The 20,130-nt window shown below is 35.2% G+C and overlaps 1 protein-coding gene across 1 annotated transcript; it reads right to left on the bottom strand.

Moving 5' to 3' along the window:
* Window positions 1-762: 762 nt before the first annotated feature.
* On the bottom strand, window positions 763-12,962 carry LOC110443360. Its single transcript, XM_021487542.1, has 5 exons — window positions 11,622-12,962; window positions 6,995-7,217; window positions 3,549-3,631; window positions 2,665-2,934; window positions 763-2,061 (listed from the first exon to the last, which is right to left on the bottom strand). The coding sequence occupies exons 1-5, from the start codon at window positions 12,531-12,533 to the stop codon at window positions 2,011-2,013; spliced, it is 1,539 nt and encodes a 512-aa protein (XP_021343217.1). The 5' UTR covers window positions 12,534-12,962; the 3' UTR covers window positions 763-2,010.
* Window positions 12,963-20,130: the final 7,168 nt, after the last annotated feature.

Here is a 20,130-nt window from a genome sequence, read left to right as displayed (position 1 = left end):
AATCCAATATGGCCACCACGGCTGCCATTTTGAAAAACTATTTCAAACTTAAAGTAAAGATCTACTTGGCCGATTGAACTGAAACTTTGTAGGAATGATCGAATCATGGTCCTGACAAAGTGTTGTTATTTTTCGGGTCAATCAGAAATACAATTTGGCTGCCATGGCCGCTATTTTGCTACTAAGTTCTAATAGGCCGATCTCACTTAAAATTGGTCTAGGAATGATCAGCTCATGGTCCTGACAAAGTTAAGTTAACATTATACTATTTTTTACTCAAATTGGTACATATTTCAACAACAAAAATAAATACTATAGACTCAGGTGACCGTTAAGGCCCATGGGCCTCTTGTTTCAAGAAGAGATAGAAAGATTTTACATCAATTTTAACCCATTTATTTAGTCATACCTGTGGCGATTTCTTTTCGTCATAATTCTATTTTTTGTTCGACGTTAATTTATCAAATCTTTTTTTTAATCCCAACAGCTCATCAACATATTTAATGTTGGAAAATTATTAATTAAGTTTGGAGATTAGAAAATGTTGATTAAGTCATGTTTTTTTCACAAGAAATCAGGTCAGTCTGCACCGAGCAAAATATAAAGAATAACAATGAAGGACAAATAACGGGGGAATTTTGACAGCACAATATTCAGAACCAAATAAACTAAATGAGCCTCCAGTGTTTTCAAGCGGTTGCATTGTAATGAGTTTTTAAAAACGCAAATATAAACCAACAATAAATAACAACAACATATCAATAAAATCAGTCTTTTTAATTTAAAAGCATACTAAAATAAAGCGTTCAGACGCCATTATATAAGCTACAAGGAGGCTATACACCTCGACTAAGCTTCCAAACCTACAGCTGTATGGTGTATTCTTAAACGCGAAAAATTCAGGCTTTAAGTATTAGGTGTAAACTAATGACACTTTCAATCAAGTTACAAGTGTTAACACATCATCCTATGACTGCCTGCTGAAGGCAGTTCAATACTTATATTTACCATTTTGGAATCTGCTCATCTCATATAAAAATCAATTGTACTTGCATAGCCTATATGAATTTAGTGGCAATGCCATACGATGGTAAATATAATGAAATAGCAAATTACAATTTACAATCAGTTTAATAATAAAACAGAAAATCAGATGCTTGCACGAGTTTTCTTAATTTCACATTCAGAAATATATTTTAATAAAGAACAATAATTTCGACAATTACTTTGGTCATATTCATCTCACAGAACTTAAAATTAACTATATACAACAGCCCCCTCTTCTAAAATTTGATGAAATGACATTTACTTTCATTAGAACAATAATGGTCACCTCAGGAAACACTTCCACATACTTTAACTGTCGCTGATTTATACACTATGAAAAGTTCTTTTTACACAACCAAAAGACTTTTCTATGTGACGTCGTTTCGATGACTCATACGATATGTACACTGTCATCTTCATCAGACAAAGGACCAGTGAAGCGTATGCACACAAGGGTGTAAAATGTGTACGAGTTGTCCACAAAATCGGTGTCGATTCGGCTACGCTTTAAGCGTATGTATAGTACAATAGTGGTTATATATGTACCGAAATTACTCGATTAAGCTACGCTTTGTTTAATGCTTTGTCATAAATGTGCGATAGTCTTTGAACCCCCTCGTCTCGATTTAGAACTGGCCCACTGCGGCGTATCCAGAAAGACACTATTAGAAAAACGCTGATTTATACTTTCCTCAGTCATAAAATACGAGTCTCTCCCCGGATTTTTCATCATGGCACATGTCACAGTTGATTCGCCACTGGAGAGCCTTTTCTAACTTCATTGTTAATGAAATGTGGATAGGTGATTTAATAATTTTTGTCAAATCATAATTAGGACAATTATTATCTTTTTTTAACCTTGTCACCTACTATCATACCTAAGAAAGTGAACCAACAATGAGCTAGGATTATAGATATCATGATGCAGGCCATCAGCATCCTGGGACGTAGGAGTATAACATGTCACGGTGGCGTTCTCGGACGACTCATCGATCTTAGCGAATACCCGGATGACTGAAATTGCAAACAACACATACCATGATGCAGATAATTGCATTTAACTCAAACATGATAATGATAAATTATAAGACAATTAACATCTACCTATTCTGACCGTTAATTACAATTAACACCTAATTTATTCTGATCAATAATAACAATTAACACATACATTATAATGGACAATAATTACAATTAATACATAAATGATTCTGATCAATAATTAAAATTTACACATAAACGATTCTGACCATTAAAGATACATGACTTGACCATCATGTACAATTAATGAACACATGATTTTAAACATTCATAGTGTCAGGGTTGATTTGGTGTAGTCTCACTGTGTATATGGGAAACTCCTGAGTAAAGATTGGTTTTCGGGGGATACTTCTTGGGAACGACTTTTTATTTTATTTGATGCGTGTCCCTAAGTAAATACGTTCTCTTGGTTAAAACATATCATAGTGCAAGACAGAAAGCGTTTTTTAGGATTAATCATGTATCTCTCCAAAAAATAGTCCTGTTTCAACTCTGACCTATTGTTTAAATTTTGTATTATTTTCAGCTTACCCTCCTATGTGTAAAAGTTAAATTTGAATGATTCTAGACATTTACCTGTGGCGTGTCTACTAAGGGAGTCATATCTGCACCGGAAGTGGATACCGATCTCTCTGTGTCGGACGTTGTCATTGATCTCCTTGCAATTGGAGAAGTTCCAAGTCCCTCTGACCTACTTCCTGATCCTTCGGCACCGGAACTTGTAGATGATGTCTCTGTACCGGAAGTGGCTACCGCTTGCTCCCGATCACTAGTTTCCACAGTGATTTCACTCCGATCGTCTGCCTCTATATTAGTTTCGTTGGCGTTGGCCGTCGTTGGCAAAACCTACATATCAATGGTACACATTTCAAGATTTACTGACGTTATTATTTATCATCTATGTTACAGCTTTCTCCAATAGTAATGATAACAATCTTCCATTTTTATTCCCGAATTCTTTGGTAGCCTTTTGGTAACACATCATTTCTATGTTTTCACCGGTCCTTCATACTTCAAACGTAATATTCAATATACCTTCTTCAACCATTCACGTTTTGTTGTTTCTGATTCTTCTATTATTTATTTGAACTGGATATCTAACAAGTTTTTGTTAAATCCATAACTGTTAACGTTTGGTGTAACATATATTTAACGAATAAACAAACAAACACATTGCTGTGAACCACGAACAAAGACCTAACTAAATATGACAAATATGAACGATTGTGCAAGGAAAACATAATTATGTCTAATATTAGTTAGACACTCGCCCTTCTTTACCATGAGCCACAATATTCAAAAAAATACTTAAACTAATAAAACACTTCGACTATAAAAAGCATTGAAAATTGATCGACCAGAAAACAATTTTCAATATAATTACTTTTATTTCTATCATATTTTATCAATTCAACAGCATTTTCATTCTGTCTTCAACAACTGTGAGATCACGTATTTACCTGTAGAGGAGATATCGACTTCTTCTGTTTCCTTCGTGCCGGAAGGATTTTACTTGATGATTCAGCATCCGAATCGTCAGAATCTGTAGCATTCAAAAGTATAATTTAACCATTCCAATGTCAAATAGAACTAGTTAAATGCTACATACAGTGTAGATGTCTATTTTCATACTCGCTTAGTTTACTAAACGGATTCAAGAAACTTTACCATTTGCATACGCAAAATGAATTAAACTTAAAACATACACATTTAAATAAAACCTTGATGAGAACCATATGCTATTTCTTCACTTTTTAATAATAACTGAAATCACTATTTTTCGTGGGGTTTTTAATTTCGTTGATTTCGTGGGTAATCTGCATCGAAGTTTAACAAAGCCATACTCCGTATGAGTCGGAACACGTGATCCACGAATGCATGCACCCTCGAAATGGTGTTTTTCGGGAAACCACAAAATTTGGACCCCATGAAAATATTCGATTTCACAGTAAAACAGTCTAGGTAGAACGAAAATTCAATAACTTTATAACCATCGATTATCTTGCATAGACAAAGCCAAATCTGGGTCTTGTATATAACCAACAACAGTCTAGCATCGTACACAATATCGTTTATTGCAGTTTGATAAAAGTTTTGGCTCCCTGAACAATTTCTTTAGGATTCAGACACATTTTGTGTTCCGATCTTAGAAAGAATCGAGAGATAATATTGATAGAATAAACTGGCCTTATGTTTACCTATATCCTTTCGACTGTCCTCATGTCAATAAAATATGTTAATACTGAAAGAAAGGAGTATATATATAGGAGTACAGATCGATTAATTGCATATACAGAAGAAAATGTGATATTTGTTCATCAAAATATCATTTCAAGTAAAACATACATTTCTTTTACGTCCAGAATTTGAAATGATATCCAGACTCCTTTTCTTAATCTGTATACAATAGTAATGGCCAGTTCACTACCAGACTGTAACAAAGTGGACTTAATTTGACGATGGTTGACCTTCCACACTAGTTAAATACCAACCATCACTGATTATGTAGTTAATATTTCACATAATATTTCACAGTTGATATGCCTGTTTACATACCAACCATCCCTGATTATGTAGTTAACACTTCACAGATAATATGCCTGTTTACATACCAACCATCTCTGATTTGATTATGTAGATAACATTTCACAGATGATATGTCTGTTTACATACCAACCATCCCTGATTATGTAGTTAACACTTCACAATTGATATGCCTGTTTACATACCAACCATCCCTGATTGTGTCGTTAACACTTCACATTTGATATGCCTGTTTACATACCAACCATCCCTGATTGTGTAGTTCATACTTCACAGTTGATATGCCTGTTTTCATACCAACCATCACTGATTGTGTAGATAACATTTCACAGATGCTATGCCTGTTTACATACCAACCATCCCTGATTATGTACATTATGTCGTAAACACTTCACAGTTGATATGTCTGTTTACATACCAACCATTCCTGATTATGTCGTTAACACTTCACAGTTGATATGCCTGTTTACATACCAACCATCCCTGATTGTGTCGTTAACACTTCACAGTTGATATGCCTGTTTACATACCAACCATCCCTGATTATGTACATTATGTAGTTAATATTTCACAGATGATATGCCTGTTTACAAACCAACCATCCCTGATTATGTCCTTAACACTTCACAGTTAATATGCCTGTTTACATACCAACCATCCCTGATTATGTACATTATGTAGTTAACACTTCACAGATGATATGTCTGTTTACATACCAACCATCCCTGATTATGTATATTATGTAGTTAACACTTCACAGATGCTATGCCTGTTTACATACCAACCATCCCTGATTATGTACATTATGTAGTTAACACTTCACAGATGATATGTCTGTTTACATACCAACCATCCCTGATTATGTATATTATGTAGTTAACACTTCACAGATGCTATGCCTGTTTACATACCAACCATCCCTGNGTTAACACTTCACAGTTGATATGTCTGTTTACATACCAACCATCACTGATTATGTACATTATGTAGATAACATTTCACAGTTGATATGTCTGTTTACATACCAACCATCCCTGATTATGTAGAGAACATTTCACAGATAATATGCCTGTTTACATACCAACCATCCCTGATTATGTACATTATGTAGTTAATATTTTTTTACAGATGATATGTCTGTTTACATACCAACCATCCCTGATTGTGTCGTTAACACTTCACAGTTGATATGCCCGTTTACATACCAACCATCCCTGATTATGTAGAGAACATTTCACAGATAATATTCCTGTTTACATACCAACCATCCCTGATTATGTACATTATGTAGATAATATTTCACAGTTGATGTCTGTTTACATACCAACCATCCCTGATTATGTACATTCATGTAGATAACACTTCACAGTTGATATGCCTGTTTACATACCAACCATCCCTGATTGTGTCGTTAACACTTCACAATTGATATGTCTGTTTACATACCAAACATCCCTGATTGTGTCATAATATTTTCACAGTTGATATGCCTGTTTACATACCAACTATCCCTGATTATATACATTATGTCGTTAACACTTCACAGTTGATATGTCTGTTTACATGCCAACCATCCCTGATTATGTACATTATGTCGTTAACACTTCACAGTTGATATGCCCGTTTACATACCAAACATCCCTGATTGTGTCGTTAACACTTCACAGTTGATATGTCTGTTTACATACCAACCATCCCTGATTATGTACATTATGTAGTTAATATTTCACAGTTGATATGCCTGTTTACAAACCAACCATCCCTGATTATGCAGTTAACACTTCATAGTTAATATGCCTGTTTACATACCAACCATCCCTGATTGTGTCGTTAACACTTCACAGTTGATATGTCTGTTTACATACCAACCATCCCTGATTATGTAGATAACATTTCACAGTTGATATGTCTGTTTACATACCAACCGTCCCTGATTATGTACATTATGTAGTTAATATTTCACAGATGATATGTCTGTTTACATCCCATCCATCTCTGAGTATGTAGATAACATTTCACAGTTGATATGCCTGTTTACATACCAACCGTTCCTGATTATGTAGTTAAAATTTCACAGTTGATATGTCTGTTTACATACCAACCATCCCTGATTGTGTCGTTAACACTTCACAGTTGATATGCCTGTTTACATACCAATTATCCCTGATTAGATTATGTAGATAACATTTCACAGTTGATATGCCTGTTTACATACCAACCGTCCCTGATTATGTAGTTAAAATTTCACAGTTGATAAGGCTAGGTTCTACTCTTCCAAGATGCCGAACATTTAAATTGAATACAAATATGTAAATAAACACTTATTGCACAACCGTCTAGAACGTGTTCCCGTAGTACCCACCTGCGATTGGTTGATTCATGATGTAATGACGAATTATAGAAATATCTTTAGAGAGTTCCTTGACTTGATGTTTGAGCTCCGAGTTTTGTTTCTTCAGTTTCAGCAGCAGCTGGTTGTTGATGACTTTGAGGTTTCTGTAGATGTATATGTAGAAGACGAGGACAGCAATAGACAGGATTGCGCTCACCTCTCTACACAACCATTGGTATGTGTAAACGGTCTCCTTGATAACAAATTATTCATTTTCATGCAAATATATATATTTCAGCGAATAATGCAAAGGATGAGTGTCTATAAGGCCCTTTTTAGGGCCCCGGTATATTCGAATTTTCACCTCCCTATTTTGTTCAAAAATGTCCTATTATATGACAAGCGGAAAAACTAAGCAAATCAAACTTCATATATTAAATCAATCATTTTCACAGTAGTTGTGATGGCAAATGCCATTTTTGATCTGTAAGGTAACTTTGATAAGTAAAAAACACAAATCAGGACCTGGAACTCACTTCAGCCACAGATGTTGAGAAAATATTATATGATATATGTAATATACAATACTAACAATTGATATCTTATACTTATAGCATATAAAGGGTGTCCTGCACCTTTTAATTTGCTTAAGATTGAGAGATATTTGAAATAGCCAAGTTTGATATGTGTCCAGAAGCCATAACTCGGTATGAAACAGAAGGAAAGTATGTAGTCAATATGGAATTTATGTAAGTCTACTTAAATGAGTAAAGTTGTAAATTTCCAGTCAAAATATTAATAACAAAGGAAATTATTGAGAAATCAAAACTTTTTTCATTTGGAAATTACCTGAAACAACCCCCTGTCTTAATCCTTCGTTATTTATAAACAATCTTTAGGTGACGATTGAATTCCTGTCATTTTTCATTCTCTTACATATGCTTGTCTAATTTATACATGTTTTCAAAAACAGAAATGGTATTATTTTTGTTTTTAAGATCATTTTGAAAACAGGAAACTATATTTGTGATTTACCCTACCCCTTTTGGTACCCTAAGAATACCACTTTCGGTAAAAGTTTTACCGTAGTTTTCTTTTAGCTCACCTGAGCTTATGCCATACAGCAGCGTCCGTAGTCCACTTTTCCTTTAAAACACTACTAGTCATGAACGACTGAGCAGATTTTGACCAAATTTGGTCAGAAGCATCCTTGGGGGAAGGGGAACAAATGTTGTATAAATTGTGGGTCTGGCCCCCCTGGGGCTGAGGAGCGGGCCCAATAGGGGAATTATAGCAAATTCTTTAAAATCCTTCTTCTTCTGTAGGAATGAAAGAATTTGTTCCACATTTGGTCTGAAGGATCCGTAGGTGAAGGGGAACCCCCTGGGACCTGAGGCAGAGAGGCGGGCCCAATAGGGGAAATAGAGGTAAAACTTTTATAATCCTTCTTCTACCATAGATATTAAGGGATATTATCCTAATTAAGTCTGGATAATCTTTGGGCAAAAGGGACTCAATTTCGTAAAAACAGCGAGTGTGCCCCCCCTGGGGACAGAAAAGAGGGCCCCAATAGGGGAAATATAGCAAAATCTTCAAAATTCTTCTTCTTCTGTAGGAATGACAGGATTTTGTCCCCCCCCCCCCACCTGAGGCAGAGAGGCGGGGCCCAATAGGGGAAATAGAGGTAAAACCTTTAAAATCCTTCTTCTACCATAGGGATTAAGGGATTTTATCCTAATTTAGTCTGGAGCATCCTTGAGCCAAGGGGACTCAATTTTGTATAAGCAGTGGATGTGGTCTCCCAGGGGGCAGAAGGGCGGGGCCCAATAGGAGGAATAGAGGTAAAACCGTTTAAATCCTTCTTCGACCATCGGGATTAAGGGATTTTATCCTTATTTAGTCTGGAGCATCCTTCGGTTCTTGTATACTTGTTGGGTATGACCCCCTTAGGGGCATAGGGTGGGGCTCTGTTTGAAGTTTGTTCTCGTTATATCTCAAGTACTGGATGGATCTTTCTGAATTTCTTATGTACTTACAGCACCTACCATGGAGTGCTATATCTTTACTTCATACCAATAATTTTTAACATATTTCAGGTGACCGATACAGGCCCTCTAGGACTCTTGTTCCGCTTGTTATACAATAGGACATCTTTGAACAAAATAGGGAGGTGAAAATCCGAATATACCGGGGCCCAAAAAAGGGCCTTATAGACACCCATCCTTTATAAATAGCAAACAACAGTATGATTCTTTTTGCATATTATGACGTTACATTTTACTTATGAAATACATGTTTAAGGTGTAAATCTGAAAATAACGTTTATATATTTATACTTTGACAAATTAGACCAATCATAATATCACCGACGTTTTCTTACTATGATGTTTATGAAACGTGATGCCACGCTTTAAATACGCACCAGGTATTCCGGCACACTGAACCAGATCAGGTACAAATTCCACATAGTCAAATTTATCAATATTGTAACAAGTTAATGACAGTTTTTGGAAAATTAAAGGTATTGGTTTATATTTCAGTTTATTTACTACTGTCAAGGCCACTCATTGGTGTAGATATATCTGTGAAAATTACAGCTGAAACGACATTGTTGAAGGTATTTGGTGCTTCATTTAATTTTGACACTTTATTTTTCTTTCTTTTTTTACCATTGTATTACCTATAAATAGTTGTGTGTACTCTCTTAACTATTTTACACAGTAAGTAAGATTTGGTGACATCTACTGAAAATAGTAACACAGATTTCAGAAACTACAATTCGCAAAAACAATCTGCGTTTTTATGATAGGAGTTGTCATTTTTGGGCACAAAGAACGCACAGTCAGAGTTTCAGCCGATAATTTGTTTGAAGAAAGTTACTAACAATATAGAAATACAATGTTTTTTGGGCGCAAAATGTTTTTTTAAGTTCTGTTTAGACCACCTGCGCGAAAATCATGCATTCAAATAATAACAATTGTTTATTGTGTCCGTTTTATCCGCGTACGATATGCCCAACCTTTACCTGAATATGTGGGTTATTGTGCATCAAAATTACAACCAATCCAAAAAGGCAACACGGTATTACTCACAGGTGTCTCCAATCATTACTACGTAAAATAGTTCCAAAGCGCACATAATACTCGTCTTGTAGTTTCAAAGGAAAACCTCATTAAAGTTAAAGTATAAAAACATGATGCATCGAATACCTTCAATGTCGTCGTTTCAATTCTTTATTTCACAGGTATGTACACTAATGACCATTCTTGAAAGTAGTAGAAAATAAATTGAAATAGAGACCGTTGTTCAGCTTAATTTCCCAAACACTTCCGCTCACTTTCCCGATTTGAGTCTGCTCCGTGTTTGTTGTATCGGGATACCCGGTGTGAAATATCGGAATGGAAAAATAGTCACGTGCAATGGACAACCTTTTGACAGTAAACAAAAATAAAATGCAATGCGATAAGTGTCATTTTTAATAGTATGAAAAGCATTAAGTTTTTACAACAACAAAAATTAACAAGAGGCCCAACTGGCCTGCATCGCTCACCTGGTATTTATCTCACACTTGTTATCTTAAAAGTGGACTAAAATACAGCTAAAGGCAGAATATCAGTGTTTGATTCATAAGAACCTATTAAAAGATTTAAACGTATGACGCCTGTGACCATGTTGTGAGCAAGGACATTAAGTTGAAAGTGGGTCAAGGTCATTCTTAGGAACAAACTTGTCATCCGTTCATCCGAGCATGCTACATGCCCAATATCATTACCCTGGGCCTTTTGGTTATTTGAAAGAAGTTGTTTGAAGATTTTAAGACATTTGACCCATGTGACCTTGAAAGTGGGTCAAGGTCATTAACTTGGACAAACTTGGTAGTCCTTCATCCCAGCATGCTACAGGCCCAATATCAGTACCCTTGGTCTTTTGGTTATTGAGTAGATGTCATTTGAAGATTTTAAGACATTTGACCTCTGTGACCTTGAAAGTTGGTCAAAGTCATCCAATTGGACAAACTTCGTAGCCCTTCATCCCAGCATGCTACAGGTCCAATATAAGTACCCTGTGCCTTTTGGTTATTGAGAAGAAGTGGTTTGAAGATTTTAAGACATTTGAACCCTGTGACCATGAAAGTGGGTCAGGTCATTTATTTGATCAAACTTGGTAACCCTTCATCCTAGCATGCTACAGGCCCAATATCAGTACCCTGTGCCTTTTGGTTATTGAGAAGAAGTTGTTTGAAGATGTTAAGACATTTGACCCCTATGTCCTTAAAAGTGGGTCAAGGTCATTAATTTAAACAAACTTAGTAACACTTCATCCCAGCATGCTACAGGCCCAATATCAGTACCCTGGGCCTTTTGGGTATTGAGAAGAAGTCGTTTGAAGATTTTATGACATTTGACCCCCGTGACTTTGAAAGTGGGTCAAGGTCATTCATTTGATCAAACTTGGTATTTTGGTTTAACTTTGATATTCAGAAGAAGTTGTTTAAAGTAAAAAGTTGACGCCGGACGGACGACGGACGCCGCACCATGCCATAAGGTATGCTTGTTGATAACAGAAACTATGCAAAATATCATTAATCTTTATTGATTTGGGCTTCAATCGTTGCAATATTTGACAATGTACATAAGGTAAGGTAAGATATACTCACCTCAATTTCAGCCTCGGTCATTTTATTGACCTCCTTTACAGAGAAAGATCCACTGAAGTAATATATAAACAACCTCTCGACTATGATATTGACTGTCATTATAGCTAACAGCCAGAACCTTGCGCCCGCTGTTCGGCTGGCAGAAGTCAATAAACAGGACACTATAACAGACAAGGTGTAATATACCAAGGAGTAAAATCGAGAAAAGCCTCCCAGGACGGTCGTCTGCAACTTTGCAACCTTATCGAAAATGTCATTTATCAAGAGTTTCTGGTCAAATGTCCTCTTTTCCAATACAGAAAAAAAATCGAAGACATTTGTAGACGCTGTTAAAATTACATTACTAAGATTGGTCGCTTTCAATAAAATTATGTCTTGATTTTCTAAAGTGAGGTTTTGTCGGTGTATTATTGCTTGTTGGTGAATTGCGCTGTCTTCCAAAATTTCAACCACGTTTGCCGAACTTTTTGCTAATTTTGATATCGTCTGCTCTGCTTCATTCTGCCAATTTTGAGCTTCAAGAAAATAACAAATGTTATGTGTTTGAGTAAAAAATGTCGCAAATGTACTCATGTCTGTATCAGACATGGCTTGTGTACACTCATGAACAGGATCTTCTACACCACACGTGTAAACGGTCCTCCCATTAACCTTGAGAAAACAGTTAAGATATGATAACGCCATACGACTTTGAACAACATCGGTTAAGTCCCGACAGCCAGTCTTGATTTTCACTAGGGTGTCCTTCCAACACTGACCGTATATGGGACGCTTGGTATGGCTGTTCATGATCTCGTACAGATTTCGACCTTCTTCATATTTATTCTTGTTTAAATTAAAAAAAACATTCGCACACCATGATAAACTGATAGTACTGAAACTCAGCACAAGCATAATGTTCATGCTGTGCATGCTGTGTTTTACAATGAAGAATCGGTAAATATCTACGTGTACATGGTACCACTCTGTTATATTGGGCAATTGTATAATCCATAAAAATATGGCCTCATCGAATAGGGTTTAATCTCATGCACGTGTAAAACATCCGTCTCAAAAGTGATGAGCACTGTTCCTAAAGTCGTCACACCAGTGAACATTTAAAAGTCCTTGTATAAGCAGAGCATCCTCCGTTAACAGTGGCCAGAATGTTTCCCTTTAAGATATCATCCCATCGCATTCTGTCTGGTAACTTTTGAAAAGTATCTGCATCAAAAGTATTCAGCACATTACCAAGAATCACCGTCCATTATCAATTCGTAAACTGCTATAGCTCTCGGGTTTTTAAGTGTCCAGGGCAAACTTGGTAGAAGCTATGCATGCACATATCATATGTCAACTTGACAAATTGAGGGCGTTACGTCGACCAACCTCGTTGCCTATTTTATTCAACCCGATATCATTTAAATGCAGGTAGCGATCCTAAATTTATTTATGAATCACCACCACCACCACTTCAAATCTTATATTGATTTAGTCAGAATTTAAATAAGGTCGTTGGCGATCGGATGAAACACTTAACATTTTTACTTATTTTGGTCATTTGGTCTCAAAACATTATAGCAGGTAAGAACTTAAATAAAAGAATATGTATATAGTACCTAAATATTAAACAAATGTGTCCCAGGGCGTCAATAAACATAAGTAATTATTTAATTCACGAGGAATAGAGAAAATAAAACTTAAATAGATGGCGAAAGAAAATGTTTACTATGGTGTTACCATATGAGTAAAGTGAAATATGATCATTCACCACACGTAATCCGGTGCATGTTACATAAACTTATCAACGATAACACACATGTGGCGGTGAGACACAACACATGCATTCTCTTATCAAGTGTTTTAGAGTCGGTGTCGCGCCCAGTATGTATTCACTCATGTCCGGCCCTTGAATGGCCACTTTTCGTTAGTTGATAACACAGATACACTGATACACAGATTTATTCTGACTGTAGGAAATTGTACAATTTCCTCTGCTGTCAGCTCAATTATAAAAGTTACAATAGTACATATAGTTGGTTAAACATATTAATAACATGATTTCTGAGTATTTTTTGCGAGTCAAGTACAGATAGCTACACAGTTCCATAGAGAACAGATGTTCAATGATAAGTAATTATATAGCAGTAACATTGTGAATTGAATGAGTGTGGTTCAAAAATAGAAATGTTGGTACGTATATGGGTGTCTCTTGTATATCGCAATTTTTAAATGTTCAAATGTGATATAACATTATCGAAACAGTTGAATAATGTGCAGTAATAAATAAGATAACATGATATTGATTTTTAAAATACTCCTAAAAGTGCACCGAATGCAGTCCAATATGTCAACACTCAGCAATCTCTTACAACTATTGTGTGTTAGTTTTGTTTGATATTGAATTTAAACATTTAAACTTAAACTTTGCACTTGTAACGTATTAGAAATTTCTCTTGTTTCAGGAACGCTTTAAGGAAAATATTGTAAAGGATAATAAAGTTGTGAAAAAATGTTGATTTTCTAGACAAATACAGAGAATGTACATTACCAGCAAAGTGACCGTTACTATGACTGTAGACTATGTAATTGTATTCTTTAGAAGGGTGTCTCTATATATAGATACAGATCTTGTCCCTTGTTGGTATAAGCTTAGCACCGACGTCAATTTACGAATTGCAGTGACAGGAAATGCTCTACATCTATTTTTGGAGAAACCGCTTATGCCAATATACAGATAATTGCCTCACGTAATACAATTATGTGTCGAATATCAATATATGTAACGAAAAAGCAAATAGATATATTTGTTTAAGCGACATCATCCCCGGTCGCTGAATCGCAAGGTTCAATAGGCAGTTCACATCTCTATGAACACAGACAGATTTAAATGAATATATTAATTGGCTTGTGACGTATTTCTGTTGAAGAGCATATTTTATTTGCAGTTTCTTGATATTGTGGAGAGGTTCTTGTGCGGCAATATATTTATCATTTGGTACCAACGGGAAATCATGCTGTTCTGGCAGGTAGGATTTCGGTTTTCGACTAGTTATACCTGAGTTTCAGGTAGGGTGTATTTCAGAAAGCAAAACATACAATTGTACCAACATTGAAGTTTGCAGTTCCAAGTTTTAACAGTATATATCCTTAGAAGGAACAAGAAGACATTTTCTCCAACCATCCGCGAATCCACAATCATCGCCTTCTCTTCAGTAGAAGCAAAGGGAAACTGGCGGGAGACATCCACAGGTGTGGAATCCCGAAAGGAACGAAAACAACTGCACTGAACTTATTCAAAAAGCAAGGAATGACAAATGCCAAAATCACTCCAAATGATATTCGTCAAGAAAGATTCGAGGATTTTAAAAACGAAGCCGAATGTGAGAAAACTACTGGATAAAAATATGCATTCCTAGAACAATGGGGGTAAAATGAGAACATTTCAAGACATAGAATACAGCATTGCTAACAAGTTTGCTTTTAGTCTCAAAGGACAGCTACGGAATGTTCATAAAACCTCATCAGATTGTAATTTTAAAGGAGTAAGAAAAGCTTTTTGGATAAAGTACAATAGCACGAAAACTAGGGATGCATACCTCAGAGGGGACAAGAATAGTTTTTAGCACGAAAAATAGACAATATACTTAAACAATAGAGTTGGACTCAGAAAGCAAACCAAACACAATTGATGAAGAAATTGCCATCATTGACACACTGTCTGGTAAGGCTATAATAATGACACACTGTCTGGTAAGGCTATAATAATGACACACTTTCTGGTAAGGCTATAATAATGACACACTGTCTGGTAAGGCTATAATGCCTTGGAAGATGGGGAAATCACACAACCTGTTGTAAAATGATGGGGAAATCACACAATCTGTTGTAAAATGATGGGGGAAATCACACAACATATTGTAAAATGATGGGGAAATCACACAACCTGTGGTAAAATGTTGGGGAAATCACACAACCTGTTGTTAAATGATGGGGAAATCACACAACCTGTCGTAAAATGATGGGGAAATCACACAACCTGTTGTAAAATGATGGGGAAATCACACAACCTGTTGGAAAATGATGGGGAAATCACACAACCTGTCGTAAAATGATGGGAAAATTACACAACCTGTCGTAAAATGATGGGGAAATCACACAACCTGTTGTAAAATGATGGGGAAAATAACACAACCTGTAGTAAAATGATGGGGAAATCACACAACCTGTCGTAAAATGACGGGGAAATCACACAACCTGTGGTAAAATGATGGGGAAATCACACAACCTGTCGTAAAATGATGGGGAAATCACACCACCTGTTGTAAAATGATGGGGAAATCACACAACCTGTTGTAAAATGAATATTTCGTCGCATTTTATGAAATACTGCTCCAAGCATTAGATGTTGTATAAACTCGAACATTGTTCCCTTTTCGTTTGAATACAACAACGGTTATCAATCGATCAATGATTCCCAAATATTTTAGCAACGCTTTACGTTTTTGCAGCGCTATGACCACAGGTACTAGCCTCGTCTGTCAATATTAATTTAAGCCTCTCTGTGTACCTTTCTGATGATTCTTTATCCAAACTTGAGCGGTAATTACTTGTTTTTGTCGATTGTTTACACCTGCTAATGGTCGTCATTGCCTCATTCGATTCACTGTGAACTCTCAACTCGCAGAGTCGCCGAGTCTCGCGAGTTGCCGTCCAGTGTGCGGCCCAGTAAATCGTGACGTCACGCGATACCCAAGTATAATATTGGCTAGTACCTGTGATGTATGTAATAAACATAATTTAACTTCTACAAGTTTAGGGGATGTAGACGACTCCTAATAGTTCCCTGTTTATATATGTAATGTAGGGCTATACAACTTGGTATACTGTGACACAACAACTTCGATCCGCCTCCAAGGCCAAATATATTTAAAATCATAAAAATCAGGTGAGCAGTAACTTTCTGGCGATTACTGCGTATTAAGGGGACGTAACCGTGGCTTTCAGGTCAGAAAGCTAGATATGGTTACCTTGTGGTGCATTGGAATGATATCAATAAACAAGAGGCCTGGAGGGTCTGTATCGCTCTCCTTAATATTAAGCAATAGCAGGAAAATATTTCCACAGTGATATTGCAAATAAGACCCAGGAGTAGGCTATGCCTTTAGAACAATCTTGGTAAAGTATGTGTATCCAAATATTCATTCTCAGCAATTTTATATTTGTTATAGGGTGGTGATCGCAACTGTTTCACTGTTATGACCAAAGGACTAAGTTCCTAAGGTTTAAGGGTTCATGCATAACCAGAGGCCAATTCTTGTAGCATGATTATATTCTTCTCTTTATGACCAGCAATAATTGTATATCTGGTTAGGGGTGAAAATCTCTGTCAAAAGTATGTCTCAGGATCCAAGTCTCCCTGGGTGGGCCAACACGTCAGAGCAAATGTGGTAGCATATGAGCATTTTTTTCTTTATACTTAGTAAATGTATATATTGTTATAGGGAGAGTACTTGTTTCTTTATACTTAGTAAATGTGTAGATTGTTACAGGAAGAGTATTTGTTTCTTTATACTTAGTAAATGTACATATTGTTATAGGGAGAGTACTTGTTTCTATATACTTAGTAAATGTATATATTGTTATACGGAGAGTACTTGTTTCTTTATACTTAGTAAATGTGTATATTGGTATAGGGAGAGTACTTGTTTCTTTATACTTAGTAAATGTGTAGATGGTTACAGGAAGAGTATTTGTTTCTTTATACTTAGTAAATGTGTATATTGTTATAGGGAGAGTATTTGTTTCTTTATACTTAGTAAATGTATATATTGTTATACGGAGAGTACTTGTTTCTTTATACTTAGTAAATGTATATATTGTTATACGGAGAGTACTTGTTTCTTTATACTTAGTAAATGTATATATTGTTATACGGAGAGTACTTGTTTCTTTATACTTAGTAAATGTATATATTGTTATACGGAGAGTACTTGTTTCTTTATACTTAGTAAATGTGTATATTGTTATAGGGAGAGTATTTGTTTCTTTATACTTAGTAAATGTGTATATTGTTATAGGGAGAGTATTTGTTTCTTTATACTTAGTAAATGTACATATTGTTATAGGGAGAGTACTTGTTTCTATATACTTAGTAAATGTATATATTGTTATAGGGAGAGTATTTGTTTCCATATACTTAGTAAATGTATATATTGTTATACGGAGAGTACTTGTTTCTTTATACTTAGTAAATGTATATATTGTTATAGGGAGAGTATTTGTTTCTTTATACTTAGTAAATGTATATATTGTTATACGGAGAAGATCTCATCTGTTTCTAAGTTGTGACCCAGGATATTAGTCAAGAGTCGAATCTAATATCATGAATTTGGTCATCTCTTCATACCAAGCAGTTGATACATGTTTATAGAGTGTAACAGGGTGGGGCTAGACCCTAGATCAATCCTGGTAGCATATAATGTATTCATTTTTATCTTTAACAATTATATATATGTTCCAGTGTGGGATCTCCTTTTTAAGTTATAACCTCACATAATTCTAGTGAAGTCACATAAAAGCAATATGGAAAAACTGAACCTTTAGTCCTCCCCTCTTGAGTTCAGTTGCTCAATTTGTACAATGTTTATTCCCTACCAACTTCAATCAATAGTTACAGAAGAGAAGTTCTTTAAGGCAACATGGTCAAATTACTTCTTTCTGGACCCACCAATCTATCCTCCTCCATTCGTACAATTTTGAATCCCTTGCATATTAGGATGATTCCTCCAGACAGATTTGGCAATATTCCATTCAGTGGTTCAAACAAGGGAGTCAGTTAAAGGAATTGCTGACAGACACACAGATGACAAGGTATGGCATCAGCTCAACTTTGTCTTCCTGGCCAGGTGAGCTAATAAGAAGCACATGGGCCTTAATAGCTCACCTATTTTATTTTCAATTTTAAACCTGCTAGTGCCATACAAGTTTATCGAAGGAGTACAAGAAAACAAGGTTGGGCCAGGTGAGCTAAACATGATGATGAGAGGAAATGGACCAAAAAGTACATGTCACCATTCCCTGTTTAACCCTTTCGCCACTAGTACTGAAGACCATAATGGACTCATCCAGATCAAAGCATGGAAGAGTTTACTGAAGTTACATAGGGGTGAAAGGGTTAGGTGACATATTTATAATTATGCATAAGGAGATGATATGTCATTTCTTTCCAGGTCAAATTTATCGTAAAGGTGATTTGCCAATTATGTTTATCAATTAAAAGACATCTAATCTCTCCCTCACATGTACTTCATGTATCAAACAGCACTTACTGCTGTAGCAGTGTTTATGTCAAGGGTAAAGAGTACTAGTGGGGAAGGAAAACGTTCAACACCTTGTACCAAGGTCATCTTGTGTTAGAATCTTAAAACAAATGTATATATAATATGTATAAACATGTCAAATCAATATCAAAGTGTCTTTATTTACTTTCCATATACATGTATACTCATTTTATACATAATACCACAATAAAATTCTCCAAAATTTAAAAGAAAATCAATTAAATGTTATAACAATAAATAATCATGAAATGTCAATAAATAATCTGACATTAAATGTCAATTCCTGTTAAAATGCCTACAGACAATAGCACAGATAATCCTAAAATTTCAACTTCAAAATATAGACAATGAAACTTGGTATCATGGCAAATTTGATTTAAATACAATATTCATTTCTGTTTTAAGATATACAAGAATAATGTAATTTCACCAGATTACAAAAAAGTAACTTAAAATATCATATTAATAATTGAATTAAACATATCTGTATTTCAAATATTTATGCATACAAGTCCTAATGAGCACTGATTTGTTTTCCTTAAAATATCTATTGAGACAAACATAAAACTATTAAAATATCTATTGAGACAAACATAAAACTATAAAAATATGCAAAATCCACGACATAGTCAATATGATAAAAACCTTTTCTTACTTAAAAAAGATGTTTTTTAAACACAAAACAAAATACAACATTAACAACAAAACCATGTTAGTAAATTTTGGTCATTTCTTGATCAATATACCTGAACACATAAATCGTTGAAAATAAAGGATTCTTTCTTCATAATTGTTAGTCAAACTAACGTCCAGCTGGTCAATAAGAGTTGCTGTATATATTTCAAAATAGATCATCTCCATATTGAGGGGAAAAACATATTCTTTATATTTAACAATAAAACAAATAAAATAAAACAATTGATCCTTGTTTTTTTTAACCCGATTACATACCAACTCCATAATCCAGTCATCCGACATTCATTTCCTGACAATATGAGGATTTCCCCCCCAGATCANCCCCCCCCCCACACACACACATCTTATAATTATAAAAGCTGTGAAAAATCAATCAAATTATAAAACAGGTAATTTACATTATCACATCATGATTTTGTTTTACAGTCGAATACAGGGTGAAGCACTGTTCTTGACAAAATAAAACAGGAATACCTTTCCAAATTTATGTA

This window comes from Mizuhopecten yessoensis, unplaced genomic scaffold (genome assembly GCF_002113885.1).
Source record: "Mizuhopecten yessoensis strain PY_sf001 unplaced genomic scaffold, ASM211388v2 scaffold716341, whole genome shotgun sequence".
NCBI classification, from domain to species: domain Eukaryota; kingdom Metazoa; phylum Mollusca; class Bivalvia; order Pectinida; family Pectinidae; genus Mizuhopecten; species Mizuhopecten yessoensis.
This window is presented reverse-complemented; position numbering and strand designations above follow the sequence as displayed.

Excerpts from the sequence above, each read along its gene's own strand:
- LOC110443360 (XM_021487542.1), bottom strand. The coding sequence starts at position 12,533 with ATGCACAGCATGAACATTATGCTTGTGCTGAGTTTCAGTACTATCAGT. Across the intron at positions 3,632-6,994 it reads CATGAATCAACCAATCGCAG|ATTCTGACGATTCGGATGCT; the intron begins GTGGGTACTACG and ends TGAATGCTACAG. Across the intron at positions 2,062-2,664 it reads CCTTAGTAGACACGCCACAG|TCATCCGGGTATTCGCTAAG; the intron begins GTAAATGTCTAG and ends TTGCAATTTCAG.